Here is a 23514-nt window from a genome sequence, read left to right as displayed (position 1 = left end):
TAAAGTGACCCCAGCATTGTAAACGCTCCTACAAGGCCTGTATGCAAATTTCAGTGGATCAATAAGCTTTTCTACCTGCAGCAGAACCTCCATGCTGATGAGCTTTTCCAAGGATTTCATCACTAGAGATGTTAAAGCAACAGGCCTAAAATCATTCAGTGATGTAGGTTTTGTAGTCTTTGCAATTGGAGCAATAATCGACTTTTTCCATACCTTTGGAAGCTTCTGTTGCTGGAATGATAAGAGAAAGATGTTGCATAATTGCTCAGCATAAATTATCCAAGAGAAAAGAGAAAGTCCTTCCAAAATGTCCCTGTTCTTCTTCTTCTTCATAGACATTTTAATAAGTGTTCTGGCTTCAGGCACAAATCCCCTTTGAGGTTGCATCGAGAGCGAAACGCTGCCAAATCAGAGACATGGAGCTACCTGCTGTGGCGACCCCTCGTGGCGAGGGAGTAGCCAAAAGTATTTTCTTCACTGGCACTTGTAAAGGTTTTTTTTTCTAAAGAGTCTGTTGAAAATGCCAGTATTTGTTGTGACTTGCATATTAAATATCTAATGTTCCAAATAGGGCTGGGCGATATATCGAGTTTTTTTAAAATATCGATATATTTTTATACGAGATATAAGATGTGACAATATCTTTTATATCGATATAGTCTATGTTACTTTATAATTATAGTTGTGGAGCCACAAGTTTGCCTCTCTTTTGTCCGCTTTTGTCTTTACGCAAGGTTACTCGGCCTCGCCTCTCCTTCACTGAACACAACTCCCCCTCCTCCCCCATCGCTTCACCTGCAGGCGGAGACAAGATGGACACGGCAAATCTCCGTTAACGAGTTACTGCGCATCGCCCCGTGCGTTGGGCTGGACGGCGTCAACGTGTTAACGAGCTAACCACGCTAACGAGCTAACCACGCTAACGCCATGCACGGCCTGAAATCCTTTCATTTTCTCAAAAATCGACAGCGCGCCTTATGTATGAATTCTGGTTGTGCTTGATGGCCGCGAACCGATTTTATGTGGAACACGGCGCTCAGCAATCTGTCAAAAACTTTTTTTGTTCGACTTTGGTAAGCTACGGAGCTGCACCGGCTTGATGGATTGTCGGAGCATTACGGCTACCGAGGAGCCTCGCGGAGTGATACGTAAGGTGCTTCGACGTAATATTACCGTATTGTGTGTGTATAAGGACCATAAATGGCACCTGTTAAGAGACACGGTTATGAAGTGAATTTCAAACTCCAGGCTGTCAGTCACGAACTTGGAAAGAGAGCAGCTCTGAAATCTGTCTTTGTTATTATGCTCAGCGTCTTTTAGTTTACATTTTGACTGCGCAATTGTGAGCTCTTTGTTATGCACAAAAACAACATAGTTTTCTTTTATTTATGGAGCATTATTATTTAATAAATGCTCATAATTTATTTTTGAGTAGTTTTTTTCATGTATATCTATGCTGTATGTTAATAAAAGTGCCTGTGTGACATCTGGGACACAGCTTTGACTAAGAACTCTCTTTTTGTTCTTACCTTATGGCTTTAAAAAAATATCGAGATATATATATTATATCGCCATCCAGCTAAAAAATATCGAGATATGAATTTTGGGTCATATCGCCCAGCCCTAGTTTCAAATGAGACAACACTTACAGTTGCAGTCAAAGTCGTCTGTTAAATACGGTGTGCGTGTTCTTGAAGAATCACAAGGGCACCAAAATGTGTTGGTGTAAATTCACTGCACACCTCTGTTACATCCCCGCTGGTGTTTGGAGTTACTTGCTTAATTAGACCTGTTGTCAGGACTGTGTGTGGGTTTGTGTAAATGCTGCTTGATCATCCTCTCCCAGACTCTCAGGTTATTTTTTATTTTTTTGTATCTTTTAGGGTGTGGCAAGACTAATTGCATTTTAGGCATTTAAATTACCATCTGTGTCCAGGTGACCTCGTGTCGTAACCTCATGCATATGTGATTGACTTCTTAAACAAGGTATTTGAACGACCGCTGTATTATAAACACAATTTGGTTCATTACATTTGGATCACAGACTGCAAAGAGTTGTAAACTTCTTTAAACACAATATTTAATGTGGTAACTGTTTTTAAGCTTCTAACCTTTTACTGCAATCTTTATAAAACAACTCTCTGAAGTCAGAAATCTAATCTCCACAGAGATTAGAAAATCTAATCTCTGTGGAGATTAGATTTCTGTGTGTCACTGTTATCCTTGAAATCTTCTTTCCACCTCTTTCAGGAAGGCGCATTGTGTTCTTGATTTTCCTTTTTGTTGTAGACAATGTGTCTTACTGTGGATTGTCTGTGAAGGTTCTCTTACTGTGGATTGGTTACCACCAAGGTCTTTAGAAATGTTTTTGAAGCAGTGTCTGGCTTTGTACCTCTAGAAAACCTCTTCCTATGTTCTTTGAGAGTTGTTGTGATCTGGGAATTGTTTACACAATAGGATAGGAACATAGTTTTTCAGCAACCAGAGTGTATGTAATTTCATTATAATGAGGAACACCTCTACAACCCACACTTCCAATTTCATTTCTGCAGTAGGAACCCTGACTGCAGTTTTGGAGGCATTGTTAGCATTTTGTGAGTAATCCTGGTGATTCCAATGTTTTTGTTGCAACTGTAACAATGTCTTCTGCTCTGCTTTGACTGACGGGCAGGGAAGCTGCAGAGTGTGACTCACATTTTGTTGGCTCTTCTCCATCCATCATTGTCCGTCCAATGGTCCCTGGCACGTCGGCAGCGTGACTATTCTCCTTCACTTGAAATGTTAGATAATTAGACTCTCCTTGCCTTTTCTCTACCCTCCATTCCCTTCATTTTCTTATAACCCCCTTTGGTCTGCCGCAGATGTGTCTATTATTTATAAGGTAGCTACCTTGCTCTTTGTAATATTAAAGAAACCAGATTTGAAATGGACCCAAAGCCAGACTGAACTGTTCTCTGCTGACTCCTGCCGAAACATTCGGTATCAGCTGCATGGATAGTTCACAGCTGCTCGCTGGTTTTTCATAGGCAAATTTTCTTTTAAGCAATGGTTCATCTTCATCATGAGGGTTGATTTAATAAACACCTTGGAGGGAAGCTTCTCTGATTGAAATTTTGTCTTAAGGGGAATTGTAAAGACACCATGAAATCAAATTAAAGTGAATACTGTGTGCTGTTTATACACCAATGATGGGGGAAAATCATTTTGTGGGTACTTTTATTTATTTATTCATTTATTTATTTATAATAGTTTGCTGTTTGCGTATAAAATGCCAAGGAAATGTTAATGAATCATCTTCCCCTGGAGGCGTATACTGATGATGTGGTAGGTGGTGCCTGCTCAGCCCTTGGGAGCAGACCAGTAAGAGCGGACGGGGCTTTTTAGAAGGAGAGCATCCTCTCTGGCTCCTCACATTTATAGGAAACACAGTGATGAGTAAGTGCTGAAGCACATACCACTATGCTAGCAATTTTATGGGAACTCAAAATCTAGCAAAATGCAAAAAAAGAAAACACCTAATTGGGACATGTTAGATCAGCTTTCTCCTCCTGCAGGGTTTGTAAGTTTTCTAAACGTTGTCATTCGTGGCAGACACGATGATGTGGGTTAATTGAAGTCACAAGGATTAAAAATGCCTTTGTCGTGATTTCTGCTCTTTGCTTGTGTATCTACATATATATATAATATTCAGCCTGTGTGTATTGGGTAAAAAATGGTCCACACCTATTCTGATAAGGTCTACCTTGGAGTTAGCCCTTCAATAGATCAGTCTACCTGCCCCAAATGGGAAATTGATTTCCTCCGTTTTTCCTTACTCTCCCTCAGTGAGGCTAATTAGAAATCACTTGGCAGCCCACCTTTAAAGGAAATACATAAGCATAAAAGCTAATATGTGGACTGTTATGTATTAGGAGTTTTCAAGGGCACATTGGCCTTTTCTCTAATAAAAAAGAAATCACTCATTCCCTTTCCCATTGTCTCCATACTAATATTTCCTCTTTCCTCATCTTCATCCCCTCTACCTGAGTTTTGTGTCTCTCTCACTGTAGTGTAGATCTAAGACTGGCTGTTAGCAGCGAGCCTGGTCTGTATCTGTGTTTGAATGCTCACCTGGCGTTATAAATCAAGAATGTGAATCCCCCGGGTGCCGTCACCATTGCCATCAGTTCCACTGTTTTATTCATCTGCTCCTTTGTCTCTTCACGATTCTGCCCCGCATTAAATTTTGTGCATCTGTGTGTGTGGAGGGGGGTCAGAATGCATTACTGCAGACTGCAGGATAATCCAGGTGTGCTGTAGGGACTAGTGGGAGGGTGAAAGGTAAGCAGGAGAGAGGGATGTGACAAGGATTTGAGAAATGAGGTGGGGATGCTGAACATGACACGGGAAGGACATTTGCTTTTTGGTTTAAAGCATTAAAGGCAGTAATTTTTAAAGATACTGATTTTGTAAGCGCAGCATCGTAGCGGCAAAATCACCACGCACACAAGATAAAGACAACAGCTGCGCTGGCATTTCGGCTATATTTGTGTGTAAAATTATCATTTGACAAGAATGTTAGAAGCAACAGAAGGTCTCTCTTATTTTTTCCCTGTCACACAGTGCACAGCCGCTGTGAGGGTGACAAATCACAAGGAAAACACGGTGCATGTGCTAACGATTCATTCCGCTCCGCTCGGCTTCTCTGACCACAGGATTTACAACAAACAAACAAACAAACAAAACAACAACAACAAAAAAGAAACGTAGAGGAATATTAAAAAGTCACTCAATCTAAGTTTAAAAGTTGAGGTAAACTAAGTATATATCTGCAGTGACTGACAACACAAAGACGTAGTTGACATTTCCACATTGAGACAGCATTTTTCCCCCAGAGTCACCGTTCGTTTTATAAGCAGAAGCCAATGAAGACTTTTACTTCCAGAAACCTGAATATCCAAAATTTCTCATCTTCCTTTGCAGCTCTGCTGGGCTGTTTTAGTCACAGATGGGCAAGCGTTTACTCATGCGAGTCTGATAGTTGTGAATTTTTTATTATTAGTTGTTTAAAAAAAAAAACACAGGTGAAGCCACTTGGGATTTAGTTTGAAACAAATGATGTGGGTGGTGCAGAAATTAATTCTCTCTGCACAGATACTTAGTTCATGTAGTCACAGGTGTAGCTACTCCAGCTTCTCTTACACAGGACTGAGTGCACTTTCAAAACCTGTTTGCAGCCATTAGCAACGCGAGGGGTACCTCGTATTGTTTATGTGAAGCTTAAAGTATAATATCAAAAAATAGGTATTTAAAATATTTTTACATTTAATGTGTTCGCTCGAGTGCAAATATATGTATTAATGATTTGATGAATCTTGATTGCATTTAAGGCATTTCTTATTTGTCATGAGAATTATTCATTTAAAGGAAGAAGCATGTGCATGACTGAAAAATGGGTATGTGGAAGCCTGTGTTGAATTGTGTATCCCCTTCATTGCTTGGACCTCACAAACACTCAAATGTGAAATGTGTACAAGTTGAATGTGGTTTTCTGCAAACTGAATGTTTATGTTGGTATGTTATGTTTGGTCAGCTGTTAGCAAGTATTGTAGCTTGTTAAGGTAGTTGCTCAGCATTCTATGGGAAGCACCCATCAGCTCTATTGCTAGGCTTCATCATTCAAAGGAAACAACATGTAACATTACCCATTCTAATACTCTTGTGGGCTTTTGTGACCTCACAGATGATATCTTACTCCCCTTTGCCTTCATAATGTCACCAAATCGGCCACCACAGTTAATAAATAAACCTCCACTAGCTATGACATTTACCTTTGTTGATGCTAACACCTGTATGACTGTGAGCACCCAATTTCCTTCCTTTTTGTCACATTTGAGAAGATAAACAAGTATGCGAATACACATGATTTCCCCTTCCCCATTCCCACTGTAAAAACAAAGGCCTGACAAGCAGCGTTGTCAAATGTGCATACGGTGAGCTCGTCAGTGTGTTATGCACACAAAGCAGCTGCTTCAGTATGCTCGCACTCCCTCTTGTGCATCACTGCATCACTGAGGGTGGTTTGTGTGCCTGATTGTGGCACAGTGTGCGTGTTTGTATGTACATGCGCGTGTAACGGAGGCAGCTCTCCGCAGGGCTTGCTTAACTAAGATTAATTGCACCTAATCCACTGTGCCAGGTGGAACATAGACCGTGGTGGGTGCACTCACACAAACACGCAGAGACACTCACAAATAGGCACACACATCCCATTATAGCCTTGCTGCTGAAAATTAGCCCCGCACCTCTCCTGACACTCCGGACCAGACCACAACTCGATACCACCATTTACTTCCCGACAAGTTGCACATTTATCACTGCTCCCGTCTCCCGACAGATGAATGCACGGACGGACAGAATGCCACGACGGAGCTATCTGCTCTCTCACATCCGCACCAGCTGACCTTGACAATGCATAGAAAGAATGCGTTTGTCATCTTTCCTCTGTAGAGAAGAGGACGAGGACTTAATGTCTTCGAAAGTCGTTGTTAATGTATAGCTGTAGGAACAAGTGCACTGTGGAGTTTTACTGAAATAATGGGAAAGAGAGTGTTCCAAGGTCAGCGATATATTTACTGTACTGTATAGCAGGGCGAAGTTGATGATTGGCTACAGAAATTAATGGTGACAATGATTAATTTATTGTTAATAAAGTCATCTGTAGAGTGAATTGCTTGTAAATGAAAGCCTGCACATTACCATGCTGTTGGGAAATGCTGATTGGCCTGTCAGGTTACACCTGTCCTGGTTGGCAGTGTCATTAAAATGTGTTCACGGTCAGTGTTCTGGAAATGGTGGTTTGAAAATGAAATCCAGTCTAGAGAGAACTCGGGCGTCATACTTCAACAGTAAAGTTGATTTAAAATTTTTGCTTTTTTCAGGTGAACTTTGAGTAAAATTAGGTTATTACTTCATTTATTACTTTAGGTTCATTCATGATTTAATTTCTCAGGTGCGCGCACACACACCCAGGAGATGCATCAAACTGTCTTTTTCCAGTTGTGATTGAATACCACTACAGAGGATTTTTTGACACCAGACTTAAATTAATAGGTTAATTCCTGGTTTCTTTTTTAGAGGAAGGAACACCGTTAGGGAATTGGTATTCATTAGTAAAATAATACATGGCAACAGGTTACTTTGTACTCTTGTAATTTACAGTCACACTAGTTTCCTCTATTCCCTTACAAAATAAAGCTGTTTACGAAGCAGGTGTGAAATGACTCCAAACTACATGGACTTTGCTTTTAGCTTCCTCCTTGGCTATGTTAGCTCTTATCACCCCAAAATCATGTGGCATTCCACAAGGATCTGGGTTCAGTCTCATGTTATTTTTGTGGTATATTATTATCTCATTATGTCATATTATTAGTAGTAGTTTGAAAACCTTTTTTTAATCATCTGTATGCTGACAACATTGAACTGTACCTCTCCTTTATATCTCAGCACATATAAATTAACCATTTTATTTTGTCTCACTGCAACTGGTGGCTGGATGGCAAATAACTTTATCATTCTCCAAACATCTAAGGTCTTTCCCATCCTTTCTGTCTCAAAAAGTGAACTGGAGACACTTGCTCATCCCTTCGTCTCCTCCGACTTGATCTTTTGTAATGCACTAAAACTCATGTATTCAGAACGTTTGTATGTTCTGTGTTGTTTTACCTGGTTTACTTTTACCTTGTATTTGCTCTTAAAAAAATTAATTTAAATTAAATACCCCTGTAACACTTTGTGACTGGTTTCTTGTCTTGAAGTGTGTTATATAATTAAGTTTTAGCTAGTTGCTTTTCCACCAGCAACCAGGTCACTAACATAGAACTGAATTCAGTGGATTGCCACATAGCTCTGCTTGTTGTTATCAATCACCGACCAAGCTTTCTGAGTCCAGATTGGACCAATATCCAGGTAAAATATTAAACTGGTGCATCCCTAACAGACACGCGCAGATTGACTTTTTTTTTTTTTTGATGAAAGACGGGCAGTCACCTTCTTTCTCTTCCCTCTGCCTATCACACTTTCTCCTTTCCTACCCTTGGTCTCCTCCCTTCACTTTTCCCCTCTGCACCTCTCGGTTACTGTCATCATGTATGTCATAATGATGGGGAGCAGTGGCCTTCATTTATCTTGTGCCTGTGTTGTGCTGCAGATAATGTATCTACGCCTCTGCTTCCTGGCCTTTTTTCCACACCCTCTCAGGCCTGTCAGATGAAGTAGACTACTCTTTCATCCACACCACCCCTGATTTTTCAACCCATTATTTATCTCTTCACACTTGTTTTTTCTCACCATTTATCCAAAATGGGGTTTTTGTTGTTGTTTTTTTAAAATAATTATTTGCTAATCTTGTCATTTTTAGATTTCATGTTCTTTTTGCTAAATATGCATTATTTAGATGTGACAACATATGTAGGTTGGGGAACTCACTCACAGAAAGGAAAGAGAAAAGGAAAGTTTAGTATACTTGGTTAGGTTACACACTGACCACACTGATTGGCAGTGGTTGTGAAGGACCATCATACCTGCTTAAGGACATCTGCTATATCAACCCTGGCTAAAGGCATCTCCTCTACCTGCGTGTGTCTGTGTAGTGTGCATGTGCGTGCACACATCTGGGTGTACTTGTGTTTGGATATCGCTGCCTGGAAGTGTAGATTGTTTGCCTGAGACAGACAGAAGTGGAGATTGATTTATTCCATTTGTTTTCAATCTAAGGCTGATGTAGGTAGCACATGTGTTTGCTTAGGGCAGCGCTTGTTAGCTCGAAGCCTAATTGGCATATTGTGTTGTGCCAGTGGGGAGAAAAGGAGTGTGGCCCTAATGAATTAGACTTTAGACAAAACCTAGCTATTGTCTTTAGTGGCTGTTAATTAAGCAAACTATATTTGCAGGAACTTGTGCATTTGCATTTGTCATGTTAAAGGTCCCATGCTGTTAAATTTGACTGGGCTTTACAGAATCAGAGGTGTGAAAAGTATTAACTGATTACATTCCTCCATCCTTATATTGCTTCCATTTTTGCATGCCAGGAATAATTTTTTAGCCAGTACTCCAGCAGAATTGAAATCAGCCAATAGTTGTTGAACTATAACAAATCACGAACTGACAACTAAATGGGGTTTCTGTCATTGTAGAGATGTGAACTGGGGCAAATTAATGTTATGTGGCCTATGAAGGAAGAATTGACAGTTTTGTAGAGAAACCCTGAGTTGGTTGAAGAAAGGTTGTCTAAGTTGGGGGTCTTCTGGAAGAAGAAAACTCAAACTTTCCACTCAGAGTTCTCACTAAATCTGCCTTTTAGCACATGACCCCACTGTTAAACTATACGTATTACTGTGTGACTGTTAGGGCCGCCACGATTACTCGACTAGTCACAATTACGTCGACTATCAAAATCGTCGACGACTGATTTAATAGTCGACGCATCGTTTGAAGCTTTGTAAGATCACAAAAGACGCAGGAATAAGTAGTAGGATTTAAGAGTGTAATAACGGACTGAAACAGAAGATGCCAGCTGCCGTTAAACCCCGAAGAAGAAGAAGATGCGTCCCAGAATTCATAGCGCAGCCCAGCTCAGTTTCCAACAATGGTGGCAGCTAGTTTGTTTTAATATTACTCTTATTATTCTTTCTGGGTCACAAAATTAAACGTTTAACATATTTTCAGGCGAGAATGTAGCTGTGTAAACCTCAAATATCTGCTCAGTTTATCAGGACACCACATATTTTCAAAAGCGCTCCGACGTTTTCGGAGACGTCTGTTACCCACTAGCTCGATAGCTAGCCGGGGGCAAGGCTCACTAGAGCCTGTGAGAACACCGGACTCCCGGCAAATCGTTTTCAAACCCACCGCCATCTTTCGCTACTCAGGTTAAATATATATGTCACTTAGATAACTTAAAAATGTTATTGTTTGGCTTTTTTTAGTATTTTATTTGTTCCTGAGTGTTTTTAGTTAGCACATACTTTAAACACTTAAAGCTGTAAGCTAATGATAGTTACATAAGAGCAGATGCATGCTTGTGCAGTAAGCTGTAGGTTTTACGTCCAATGGATGCATGCTCTGATTAGTCGACTAATCGCAAAAATAATCGGTGACTAGTCGACTATCAAAATAATCGTTTGTGGCAACCCTAGTGACTGTTGTTGTTTGGTTAATCTGGTAGTAAAGGGTCAGCTGTAAAGCTATAAGCACAGGTGGGTAGAATCAGTGATGAAGGAACAAGCGTGATGAAGGTTGGTATTGTGAGCTTAAAGTGCTAAAGAAACCCTGCGAACCTGGGAGATCATGAATAACTCATAAAAAAGGGCTACAGCCATTAAATTTGAGTTCCACATGGGCTTTGTGGGCTAGGAATGAATGGATAGCATTATGGATTTTGTCTCAGTTGCATCTCATGGGTACAGCATATAGACATGCACTGCATTTGATGATGGCTAATCTTATTTGTCCTTGAGAGTAACAGCATGTCCATCATTTCCTTGTTTTATTGTGGAGACATTATTTTCACTTTCTGCGCTGGTCATTTTTCATTGTTTTCCCAAATCTGGACAGTTTTGAGTGAAGAGTTTTTGGACTCTGCAGATAACCTGGAATTTTTAACAGATTTGGAGAAGCAGAGAAGTACAAACATTACTGAGTCTGTTTAGGGAATCTGAGGGAGTAGCAAGGTTAGATGAAGGGTTTGGCAAACGGGGCAGCAGCATTGCAACAACAAAGAAGAGAAGGAAGTCGGCCTCAAAGCCTAAAAACATTCAGATTATCTTTGTCCTCTGAAGTAGACGTAGTAGTGGATGCAGCGTTGTTTAGTTGCATATGGGGTTAAGTCAAGCCTGGAGTATTTATAGAATGCTTAGTGCTTGTCAGAGAGGCTTTTAAAGAGAACTGCAAAATAAATGTGTAAACACAGAGATGGTAAGAACCACTCTGTTTTTACCTTCCAAAACAGCTTGGCATCCTTGTCGCAAAGTAAATGACTATCAGAATGGAGTGCAGAGTAAAAGTGGGTTGTCAGCTGTGTTGAATGAATGGGTCAAGAGTGTGGACTTGTTCAATTAGGGTTTGTGCTCCGGGGCCCTGAGGGTGAGGTGGGGGGGAGAAGAACAACAGCCTTCTTGACTCAGCAGTACGCTGGTAGAATACGATGTCTTTAAATTGTAAGCTAAACATTTGTTTTGTTTTCCTCGTGGCTCTAAAGTATTTATGAAATGCCAAAATGAGTGTGGTTTGCTGTCACTGTGGAGAACATATGTGGAAATAGGGGTTTTCAGTCTGTTCAGTACAATCAAAAGTGTTACACTTCATGCACGAACTGAATCTTTTTTTGTATGTGTGTGTTTTTCAAGTTTCAGCTTGAGGTGTTAATACAAATTAGAAATGCATTATATATGCATAGCTTGATATTTCTTAATATTGAAGATATTTCTTAACATATTCTTTCTTTCTCTTTAACTTTCCTTGATAAATGCACCATCTGAAAGTCATAATTTTAATTTCATTGCGGCTTCCAAATGGATTTTTCCCCCTATAACGAAAATGTATTTTTGATGGAGGTCTGATTGGCCCATTTATCCTTATTTTAAACTATTAAAATGTTCTATTCGCCAAATTCGGTAAGTAGTGGGAGGAAACTGAGGGTAAAGAAATGTCGCTCTCCCAAGCTTCAAACACTTGGCACCATTGTCTGCTACTCACCTGCTTAACTTGACGCTGGTGGATGTAAACTTTGGCGTGTGTATGTGTGTGTGTGTGTGTTAAACCGCAACAGACTTTCCAGGCAAGGCCCCGTCAGCCTGTCAAGGTGGTGATTAGAATGTGTTGTGACACACAGATACGTGCAGCCTCACATTCAGAGACCCACACACGCTCACACACACCTTGCTGCCCGCACAGAGATGTTGTGGCCTGCAGCAGCATGCAAGGTCCAACGCAGTTCACCTCTTGTGTCATTGAGTATTAGAGTATGGACTGTCTGTCTGGTTCATGGCGGAGAGACACACACACACACACACACGGTAGTGCGTTGTTGGTTATGACTCTGAATGTTCCTCCCCAAGGTAAGGAGTTTTGCTCCCTACTGATAAACACCTCCAGTCTATCATACATACATACGGCTTGTCCATCCTCAAGCTTCACGTCTCTCACCTTCCTTTTCCACACACACACACACACACACACACACACACACACACACACACACACACACACACACACACACACACACACACACACTCTCTCCTTTCCAGATGTCACACTTTTACTCTCTGCATCACATCCTATTTCCTTCTCAATTTTCTGTTGAACTCACAGTTCCTCACATACTCCTTTAAACACACTTTCACTTTGTCTCATGTCTAAATACACACACACACAATCAAGCAGCACTAAGGGAATGGACAGACTCATTCCCCGTCTGGCCTCAGAACCAGATTGATTGATAGGAGAGGCGGCAGGGCAGCAGAAATGAGTGAGGAATAGCAAATGGTGGGGCACGCTCCCACCTCCACGCCTTGATGATATTGTTAAATTGGCTGTTCTTGGGCTAATGCTGCTGTTATGTCCACAGAATATTACTGGCTTCCCTAGTAAAGCAACAGGGGGGGAGAAAGAAGTCCTCTTTCTGTCTCTCTTTCAAAAAGTCCATATTAACTGGAGTAGCTCTCCAGCTATTCTGGTGAAGTAGAATTTGTGTTGTTCCTTAGCACGACTAAATGTAGTCTCACCCTTGGTGGATGAAGAAAGGGAAAGGAGGGAAAAGAAAGAGCACGATCATCTATTATGTGTGTGCACCCTCAAGATAATTAATCCACATGATACTTGTGAGCCTGTAGATGATGCACGCTGCCTCTTTCATTTTGTCTATGAACTGTTGTGCTGTAAGTACTATATTGAAGGTAAAAGTAAAGTAGGCACAGTCATAGTTGAAAGAACAGAACATTATTCACGTCAGATTACTCTAGCCTTTTTTTCCTCCCTGTTTTGACATTCAGGAAGTACAAAAGCTTCTCTTTGTCGTGTATGAACCTCGAGTCCCATGATGTGTTTGTAGCTTTGACTTCTTATCTCTTTATGACTCATTTTTAGGTATAAAACAATATGTCAGTCAGTGCGTAGATCAAAAATAGGCACCGGATAATCAATTGGCCACTCAGAGTAAAAATGTTCTTTCATTATTTATTAATTTTTTTTGGGGGGGGGGGCGTGTCAGTGTTTTCCAAGCATGTACCAATCTGTCTTGCTTGTTGACTGGTATTGACTATTGGCAAATAAGATGGCATTTACAGGTGTCAGCGAAGGATATTTATCTGTGCTGTCACGTCAGTTTTGCCCTTGGTAAAGGTTCAGAGAAAGTGTGATGAAGAATACTTGTGTCATAATAGAGAACAATACAAAAATAGGGAAGATAAACAGGTATCAGCTGATATAGATAAGTAAGCTAAATAAATATATATAGATGTAGAGAGAGATTTGTTTATCGGTGTCAGTTGATACAAAAGAACACAGAATTTCACTTTAAGTGCATACAGTTTTTTATCTCATCAATAAGTGTCAGTTTGTTACTGGTGATTATATAACTATAAAAATAATTGTTTTTAGCACCTATGTTATCAGGCAGATTGAAAGATCTCCAGAGGTTTATGACTTCCAATCAGTGTTGAGTCGACACAGCTAAGATGCCACGCAGTTTGTTTTGCTGTTTGTTGTTCTTTTTCCTCCACAGCTGTAATTTATGGTTTATGAACAAAGAAGGTAGTGGTCCTGTGCCATTTACAAGACTCTTGTATCTTCTATTAGATTTTTGTAGTGGATGCCTCTGCAGGCCTGCCACTGGCTGGTTGTCTCACTCGCCCCCGAATCTCACTTTAGCTCTCAGGCTAAGAGACAGTTGATTTTCTTCATGTGTCTTCTGTCTTTGTTTCTTCGTCTTTTCCTTTCTGACCTGAGTACAGCCGGTAGGAGTTTGTTTGCAAGGCGGCCTGTCTGCTTGAGTTTCGTCTGGAAGCCGAGTGTCATCCAGTCGAGTAGAGTACACGTCAGTCAGTGTGAAGTTGGTGTAAACTTTGATTAGTTTGAACACGCGGTAGTCTTTTCCCATTCACATGGTGTCATTTTAATGTTAAGAGTATTCAGATACACAGACTTAATGACATGCTGGGATAATCTGCTGGAATAAATATATTTTAATTTTTTCTCACCATCACTTGCAGTGGTGCATGCATGCATGTATTTTCAAATTATGGAAATGTAACAAACACAAAGGAAACACATTCAAATTGTGCAAAATAGAAGAGAAAAACATCCCCAAAAAGTTCAAATTAAAATTAAAGAAGGCCAATACAAAAGTATCCGCTGAATACTAATTCTACTATTTCTGCAGCATTTTTATTATTTGACTTTCACCTTTTGTGAATTGGGGGTCTTTTTGTTTGTTTTCTGGGTTGTTTTTTTGCCCATGCCTCACATTGTTGAAGTTTTAGTGGTAAGAATTCATATTATTCCAGAACTTTTAAAAATGACAATATTCTTGAAGGAAATCTGTATATCAATCCAAATATGAATAATAATTCTGAGGAATCAGAACCACAAACCCAGTGGGTTAAAGCATTTTTACTGAGGCTCATATATGGCTGTCCCTTTGTTTCTCTGTGCCCCATTGCCTCTTTGCTGCTCAGTTTGTCCTACAAGCTACAGGGGGAAAGACACTATTGAGACGGCGTTTCTTTCGTTATGGAGGCTGCTCCACTCTTTTGAAATTCCGAGTACTTCAGATATGATTTCTTAACCTTCTAAAGATCAGTGACTTTTCACTTGAGTCTTAGATTTCTGCTCCTCTGTTAAAAAGAACCTCCCTGTAAATGCTTCTCAAGGATACTTAGACTTTTGACCAACCTTTTCATTTTAAAGAAAACGCTGAAATCCACCCTTGAATCTAAACTGTAATATCGACTGCAGAAAGACCCACGGACTTTGAAGTTGTCTTGAATGCCTTATAGATCAACTCGTTTGACAGAGATCCAAGACGAGTGATTGAGAGTGACACGTTTTAACATTCAGCAAGGCTCGATGGTGTAAAGTCACGCTTTAAACAACAGGCCGTTTTAAGTGGTGTCGCGCCAACACATGTTCAGCTCTTGCAGCTTTTGAGATGAGAGATGAGATGAGATAGCCTTTATTTGTCAGTTGCTGGTCTTTTGCCCACAACCGAGATGACAGACCTTGCCGACCGTACATACAATACACAAACATCACATTGGGGAGACAGGTCAGGCTAGGTAGCAAGGAAAAAAAACATCGAAATGTGTAACACAAAAGGATAATACAGGAAATCATGGATATCAACACACCATAGCACAATAAACACAGACAAGCAACATGGGAAAGTGTTCCAGTGTGTACATCTGATCTGGGACTGCTGCAATCTTCGACTGCGCCTCCAGCTGACCCGATGTCCACATCAGAGGGGAGGTAAGCGTTGGAGGTGGCGTTGGATCCGGGGTAGGGAGGGTGATGCGTCAGTGATTGCTTATCAGTATCAGTATATGTATGTGTTTGCGTGTCCATAGTTCAGCTGAGACAGTGTCCTTCGCCCTGCCAGGCTAAGTAAACAGTCTTCCAGCCAACCCAGGTGGCCTTGTAGGGAATGGGAAGGAACAGACTCAACACAGTCGTTATCAGGGAGTTTTTGTTCGGCTCCAGCCTTGAGCCCACAGCTGGCACCGGGTAGCCGCATTATGATGGTGATTTTTCTTTTGCAACACCTCATGAGAATTTCAAAGCTGTTCTTTAACACTCCGACACTAGTCTCTCAATCTCCCGTTGGAGAACTGCGAGCTTCCCCATGATGGTATCAAACTTGCGTTCCGTGGTGTTGACATTCTTTTGCTCAGAGAGCCGATTCTGAGAACTCACGACTGCAGTCAGCTGTTCCACGATGTAATCCAACTTTCACTCAAAGGTGTTATTCTGAGCAGGCCTCTCCTTGATGTAACCCAATATACGCTCAGGGGTGTTATTCTGAGTATTCACGGCAGCTGTAAGCGTCTCCAAGGTCTTAACCATGCTGCTCTCAATGAGCCCGTTCTGAGAAGTCGCGCCTCGTCCCATCGTTTCAATCCCAGCGGGCAGCCTTGGGGGGGTTTGAACAGCCGGTTCCGCTTTCTTAATTCTCCGATAAGCCAGGGCCGAGCCAGCTCCGATCAGCAAGAACCCTGTTATCATAGATCATCATATTTTTTTTATTTATTTATTTATTTTGATGACGACCTTCTTAAACCATCACTTAAGAAGATCATCACCAGTTGTTTAAATCTGCAATACAGTCATAAGGAATAGGAAATATGTGCTGAAAGCAAAGTCCCGATTGAGCTGCATATTGGACACAACAAAGATTAGAGTTGCGAACTAGGAATTGAAGGTGGTGTTGAGTTAGGGAGGAGAGATGGCCAATTGGTTTTCCTACCTCTGTTGTCAATCGCCCAGCCTTTAGCTTTTGTATCAGAGACAGATCACTTTGTACACAATTTCCCTGCTAATGATAGGGTGCTGGGCTGGTGCATGCCTCAGTGGAGCCTAAAAGGTAAGTACCCATACTGATGGGCATAGAAGTGCACAGCCAGATGCTGTATTTAGGTGGCAGGCTGCCTTGAGCTCTGTGTGTCTTGGAGTCTGCTACTAGCCAGCCCCCGAGCAGAGCCACTCTCCAACAGACTTATTATCCTTCCATCACCATCACTCCCTCCTTTCCTCACGCTCTTTTTTGCTTCTCCTGTTACCCTTTTCTCCCACTCTCTGTTTTAATTCTCACCTACTTCTTATTTGTCACCATTCAGTCAGAATTAAAAACTTGAATGTTATAGACACACACTTTAGAAACACACAAACACACTTGCAGATGCTACCTGAAACCTCCTCCTCCTCCTATGATATGTACCAGAATTGCTACAGTCTCCCAATTTCTCTGTCAATCTTCATGTACTGCATCTTCCTCTATTTCTCTCCTACTTTCTCATCCTCCTCCCTCTGTTTGACTCTGCTTCCTTTTGTCTCACTGACCATGTCAAACACTAAATAAAGGGGAAGATTTAAAGGATAGACTGTTACGTCCAGTTCATCAATTCATGTATGGGGCCACAAAAAGGGACTGTTCCCATCCACTGCTCCAAGCCAAATGTTAAAATTCAGTTCAAGGAGAACATTTGATTGATTATTTTCTTTGTTTTGTTGCAAGAAACAGGTTTGTGGGAGGTTTGCTTCAAGAAAACTTGAGATTAATGCAAATCAGATGGGGTCCCTTGCATCGCTTTGGATTTTAGTGATTCAGAAACCTCAGTGTTTTTAACACTCCATGAACTCTTGGAGGTCAGCTAATTACAACCAAATGAAATGTTAATATATTTTGACTTTGGCTGATCTCTGCTTTACATAACCTCAACTGCCAGGGGTCAAATTTTGACCATAAGGCAGAAGATTAAAAAAAGAAGTTCACCCATTTAAAAAAAAAAATAAAAAAAAAATTGTTTTCTTCCCTGCCTTATTTTTCTTTGTGTGTTCCCTCTCATCCCACTTCCCCTCTTTAACACGTTCCCTCCATTTCAAGTGTCCTTCATTTTTCCCAGCTTTGCTCTTTTTTTCTTTCCCTTTCTGCTTTTCACCCATGCCTCTTTTCAAACCGCTCCAGTTTGTTCTTGCTAACAGCCCCAGTAGGAGAAGGATGTGCTCTACAGACTGGGGTCTAGGGGGCCACAGCTGCCCAATCACAAACTGATTTATCAACCTCCTCCAGCCAGCCTGCATAGAGATACTGTTTTGCTTGCTTGCTTTGGTTGTTACTTACAGCCAGCGAGGCAGGTTGTTTGTATTTGTGGCTGTGCATCCTTAGGATGTGTCTGCCATAATGAAATGGCTCTCCCCAAAATGCATCTTGCCTTCTCTCTGTTAGCTTAAGCCTGTCTGTGTCTCTGTCCTGCCGTTCTCTCCCCAGTACGATGTATTAACTGACATAAGTAATGAAAGGCTGACTGGTGAACCCAGCTGATGTTTGTTTTAGAAATCTCCACCACAGCCACTTGATAACAGAAGATGAAGCTTTTGTTTTTCCTCAGTTTCATTGCATTCGTCCTTCACATCCTGGTTGCTCTTTTTCTTCACCATATTTATCATTTTTCTCACATCTCCTCTCTCCCATTACTCCCTCCCCTTGTTCATACACCATGTAGAGTTCCAGATGGAGAACAGATATTCACAGTTTCAAAAAAAAGAAGCTGATTTCAGTGAACTGATTTTTTTTTCCCCTTCTTCTTTGTCCCATTTCCCTGACTTTCCCCTCCCTTCCTCTCTATTTCTTCCTCTTCCTCTGCCTCTAGTCCAGTACCAGATGGAGATGATGCGTTCTCTGCGTCACGTCAACATTGACCATCTGCATGTGGGCTGGTACCAGTCCACCTACTATGGCTCCTTTGTCAGCCGAGCGCTGCTCGACTCTCAGTTCAGCTACCAGCACGCCATTGAGGAGTCAGTAGTACTCATATATGGTGAGTAGTCCTGTACAGAACACGGCGTAAAGACAGTTTTGTTTACTTTTGTTTGCAAGTTAAGACCAGAAATTGGCAAAACATCAAATATATTTTACTATAGATGAACAGACAGAACATTACAAAGAATTTGAATATAAATAAAAAAGATTCATGGTATAGATGTTAAATTAAGAATTCATCAATTTAAGTATAATTTACTTATTATACTTTTTCTTATATTCTTTCATACTTGCACTGGCGGTGGATGCTCATATTAAATTTGCATAAACATTTAAAGAATAAGAGCAGCTGAGCCTAAAGTTCAGACTGTTCAAAGCACTTGATCTCTGATATTTTGTTTCCTTTTGCTCCGTATGATGTCAGTGAGAGTGGGTATCTCTAATGTGTCAGGTCCACAGCTGTGACTGAGTATAAAAGCCCCCACGAGAAGAAATCTGCCTTAAAGTAGGGGAATGGAAGCTGAAATGGCTTATTTCGCACAGTGGATAAGCCAAATTATTTTGAACCTTTAATAATGTAAAGCTGCCCTAGTGGGGTTCAAGAATTAAAATAATTGGAAATTTGCATAATAGGTCCCCTTCAAGTTTATGTTGTGTGTGTTTTTAAGAGCCACAATAAAGGTGTAAATCTTGGACTGTCTGTTGCTGTTACATTAAAAAAAAAAAAGTTGTATTGATAATGTGATATCAAGCCAAAAGGAGAGAAGGGATCCACTGCTGTATTTGTCACATGTCCTAAAGCCATTCAAACCTTTCACAGGGCACCAGTACTGAAAGAGACTCATGCTGGTGGAAAGTCATTCTAGTAAAGTTGGCCCCACAAAGTACTGCTGAGTCCTCATGAAATAAAGTAAACACAGCAACATCAAAACACTCACCCTAGGCCTGAAAGCAGAAAAGCTTGCTTAGTTTCAGTAAACATGGTCGTTATCTGTTTTCTTTCTCTTGCACCAAAATGGTGCCTCTACAAGAGAGTTGATTACAGTCATTTATGCTTCATTGTCACTCAGGTTTCTGCCATGATTAAACAACCACATGTCAAATTTAGTCTCTTTAATCAATAGGTATCCAAGAATAGGACTGCCACTGAGAAGTCTTAAGATATTTTGCTGCGGTGCACTTTTAGAAACTCAGCAATAAATCAGTCTGACAGATGTAGGAACAGATTAGTGGAGGTAAGCACAGATGTTTAAAAAACAATCTAATTCTAAGCGTCATGTGCCTGGAATTAGATTTTTGTTTCAAGATGGATTTCTGCAAGTTCTGCATTGTCATCAAGTCTATATCATCAAGGAGACTGACGATTATTTATAGAGAGTTTTTATTTTTGTGCACATCTGCAATAGTACAGATTTAGATGGAGATGACTTTTGGCTTTTGACCTTACAATAAATTCTGTTGATGCCGTGGTCTGGAACTCTTGTGAGGGAAAGGCGGGCTCGCAGAAAACTGGATTAACTATGTAGCCTGTAGCTGCTAACATGAGACCAACAGGCATTATGTGGGTTCACCTGCTTCACACTAAAAGCCTTTAAAAGCTCCCCGGAAATGCTGAACCACCCCAGATGGTGTAAGGATTTAAATGACAGCAAAACATGACAGAAAATGAAAACCTGTCACTACTTAGTGAAGTGTTAACTTCTTAGTGTCTAAATAAATGGAATTTTATTGCCACACCAAGTTCAGAGGGAGCATATTAATACATTACATGGATAAGTGGACAATGAAATGGATGATAATGGCGATCGTTTTGTCGTTCCTGTCAGAGTGCTGCTGTTTTCTTTTATCCATCCATCCATTATTTTCCACTTATCTGAAGTCAGGCTGTGGATGCAGCAGGTTAAGCAGCGTATTCAAGAAATCTTTCTCCCCAGCCATGTTCCCCAGTTTCTCCTGGGGGATCCCAAGGCATTCCCAGGCTTGATAAGAAATCCAGTCACTTGAGCAGGTTCTGGGTTTACACTGGGTTGTACGCCCAGTCAGGCGTGCCCAGTCGTCATCCAAACCAGATGTCCGAACCACCTCAACGGACTCCTTTTGACATGCCCTTGACAAATTGCCAGGGCGTGTCATTTGTGCGTCCGTGTGATCCTGGGAAGTGTGTTGTCCAAGGCCTTTGTCACAGAGGTGGGACCGGACAGCGAGCAAATTGGAAAATTCTAAAGAAACCGATTGTTTAGAGGTGATTAACCTCACCAGCGAGCATCTGATGGCCAGGCCTGCCTCCATGAGGCCTGAAAACTAGCATGGATCTGCTACCCTGTGGGCCCACCTTCTGCAGAGGCAGGCGTTGGTGTGAGCTGCAGATTGAGCTGGGCAGTAGGCAAAGGCAGGGGTGTTGGTGTGTGGACCCTAGACATTACAGAGGACATGGACCAACACATTAAACTTTTCTAAGCTGAGGAATCAAATATAGACACTGTCAGTATGCCACACTGTGTCAAGAAAGTATTTCCTCTCTGTATTGCTCATTTTGTTTTTCTCCCTCAGGTTTATGAACCGAAAAATAAAAGTAAAGCCAGGGTGACACAAAAAGACTCACAAGCTCACTGAATTTAAAGCAGTCTTTCATTAAAACCGTTCACAGTTTATCCAGTTACTTCAAGTCTAGAGTCAGACAATAAAGAGGACTGTAGTTTAAAAAAAATCTCAGATTTAGGAAAATAAATGTATTCTGTGCAGGGAAATTGCTAATGAAAACAACTTTGAATTTCAAGGTTTAAGTAATGCTGACTGCCGAGGAGCTCTCCCTGCCCTGTTCTGTCTCTTTAGCATTACTCCTGGGTTGTATTGTTTTTAGATTGTAGACACTCAGTATTGACAAAGATTAAATTTGACCATTTTAAACATGCAACCCTCTGATCCAGTCATCCCAGAAAGCCATTTAGCCAAGCAGTGAGCGTCCTCTCATTCCAAAGGAGTGCGCTGTTATGTCAGTCAATAATGCAGCGCTTAACAGATCACAGTGCCTCAAAGGAATTGACATTATATCTCCGTTTAAAGTCAAAAGGAAAGAAAATTGATTTCCTTTTTTTTTTTTTTTTTTTTTGTTCTGTTTTTCATTAGCTCACCGTTCATTTTACGTCGATTAAGGAATCAATCCCGTGGCCAACTGGCGGCGTTAATGGCTTCTGTCCAGTGACAGCACAGAGTTAAAGCTGGTTGTTAAACCAGTTGTTTGAATGTGTTCAGTGCAGTGACTGTCTTATTTGAGGTGAAAAATTGAAGAGGTTAAGATGGACCAACGCAGAGCTAAGCAGCAGCAGCTCTGTGCAGTTTCCTTCTGTGTATTTGCAAAAATAAAGACAAAAGTCTAACAGTTTACTGCATATTGACCAACAGAACTGATGTATAAAATCATGTGTGTACCACTTGGCACAGATTAGTGTCTGTGGGAAGGAAAAGATAAAGGTTCCGTGTCCAAATTCACGAGGCTCCTGGGGCTTCAGGCTTGATCATGCAAAATGTTAATTAAGCCATCAGGCTTCCTCCAAGTATAGGATGGTTATCTTTAGTGAACTGTTGCTATTAGCAACCACTCTCAGTGGAGATGACCACATGAACTGAACTAGCTAAGTTGTAGGTAAAAAGGTGGATGTAGTTAAGACCCATTTTCTGCAGGTAATCTGAACAGGAAGTGAACTTTGTTTTTTCTTATTTGCTGCTTTTACTTTATTTTAGTGTGTTGAATTGATTTTTATAACAGAAGCAATTTTGTAAGTGCTCTTCTTTTTCCTACTTTGTATGCCAGTACAAGAATAGAGTTTTCCATCCCGAAAATTGGGGAGAGGACATACTGACGGAATCTGAAAATTCCCTGAGTCATTGTTATAATGGCTTATCTGCAGATGAGACCCTTTTAACAGGATCTTTTTGTTCCTCATATTTTCACTTTGGGGACATGCACGTTTTTGGCTCAGTTTGACTGTATTAATCTGTAAACTGTGGCTTTTCTTTAGAGAGGTGTAAAAAGGAGTCTGCTGGAAACCACATTTCAGAGTTATTAAGGAGAATACTGTGCATTATGATTAAGCTACTGTGGCCTATGATGATGGCGGTCACAGTGCAGAGACACACCACTCTTTTCCGTGCATGGAAAGGAAGCTAATTATTATTGTTGACATGTCATGCTAAGTTGCTTTTGCAAATATAGTGCTTAACTTTGGCTTTGGCTTAATAGCTTGGCTTGTCAGTTCTCTGAAAATTAATCATTAGGCTTTTTCATTTATGAAAATTGTAAAATTTAAGGGTTTTATGATTCTCAGTGCTGAAAAATTGGATATCATCCTAGTCCGTGTTGTACATTTTGAAACATCCCTGTTTTATCACTGTATTCAGGGTGAATACTTTTCACGTCTTTAAGGGGGAAAGAAAATCAAAAAGAAAAAACAATCCCTCTCTCACTCAGGATTTCACATATAACAATATGAGTCGTGAAAGCAATCTATGTCAAAACTGTGTTCAATAAATAGAGCTGTCGTGAAACTTCCAAAATGAGTCCAAAATTGCATTGTTGTATTTATTTATTTATTTGAAATGGGCAAAATGAAAACCATGAGTTTGTTTTCTGCAACCCATATGATTTAAGATGGTTATTGCAGGTTTTTTTCTTCTTTTTTTAAAATCAAGCTCTCACCTCTGTCTCATTCTAGATCCTATAAAGACGGCTCAAGGCTCCCTGTCTCTCAAAGCCTACAGGCTTACCCCAAAACTCATGGAGATCTGCAAAGAGAAAGATTTCACACCTGAGGGGTGAGTAATTCAGGACCAGAACACACAGCGGGATACTACTCATGCTACTACTTTTACTTTGTTGACCATGCCCACACAGAAATGCAGATATTCACAGATAACTATATGTATACACATGAGCTGCTATTGCTTATAGGAATTGAGAATTATTATTATTATTATTATTATTATTATTATTATTATCATTATTA

General features: G+C 40.6%; 1 protein-coding gene across 1 annotated transcript in view; it reads left to right on the top strand.

Moving 5' to 3' along the window:
- The window catches only part of LOC113031491 (eukaryotic translation initiation factor 3 subunit H), a 59727-nt gene that overhangs the window by 17583 nt on the left and 18630 nt on the right, over nt 1-23514 (top strand). Inside the window, exons 3-4 of the mRNA XM_026183613.1 lie at nt 18402-18569; nt 23224-23323. Of these exons, the coding sequence (XP_026039398.1) occupies nt 18402-18569; nt 23224-23323 (268 nt within the window). The remainder of the gene's footprint in view (nt 1-18401; nt 18570-23223; nt 23324-23514) is intronic.

This window comes from Astatotilapia calliptera, chromosome 11 (assembly GCF_900246225.1).
Source record: "Astatotilapia calliptera chromosome 11, fAstCal1.2, whole genome shotgun sequence".
Lineage (NCBI taxonomy): Eukaryota > Metazoa > Chordata > Actinopteri > Cichliformes > Cichlidae > Astatotilapia > Astatotilapia calliptera.
The sequence above is the reverse complement of the archived record's forward strand: the minus strand, read 5'-3'. Positions and strand labels throughout refer to the sequence as shown.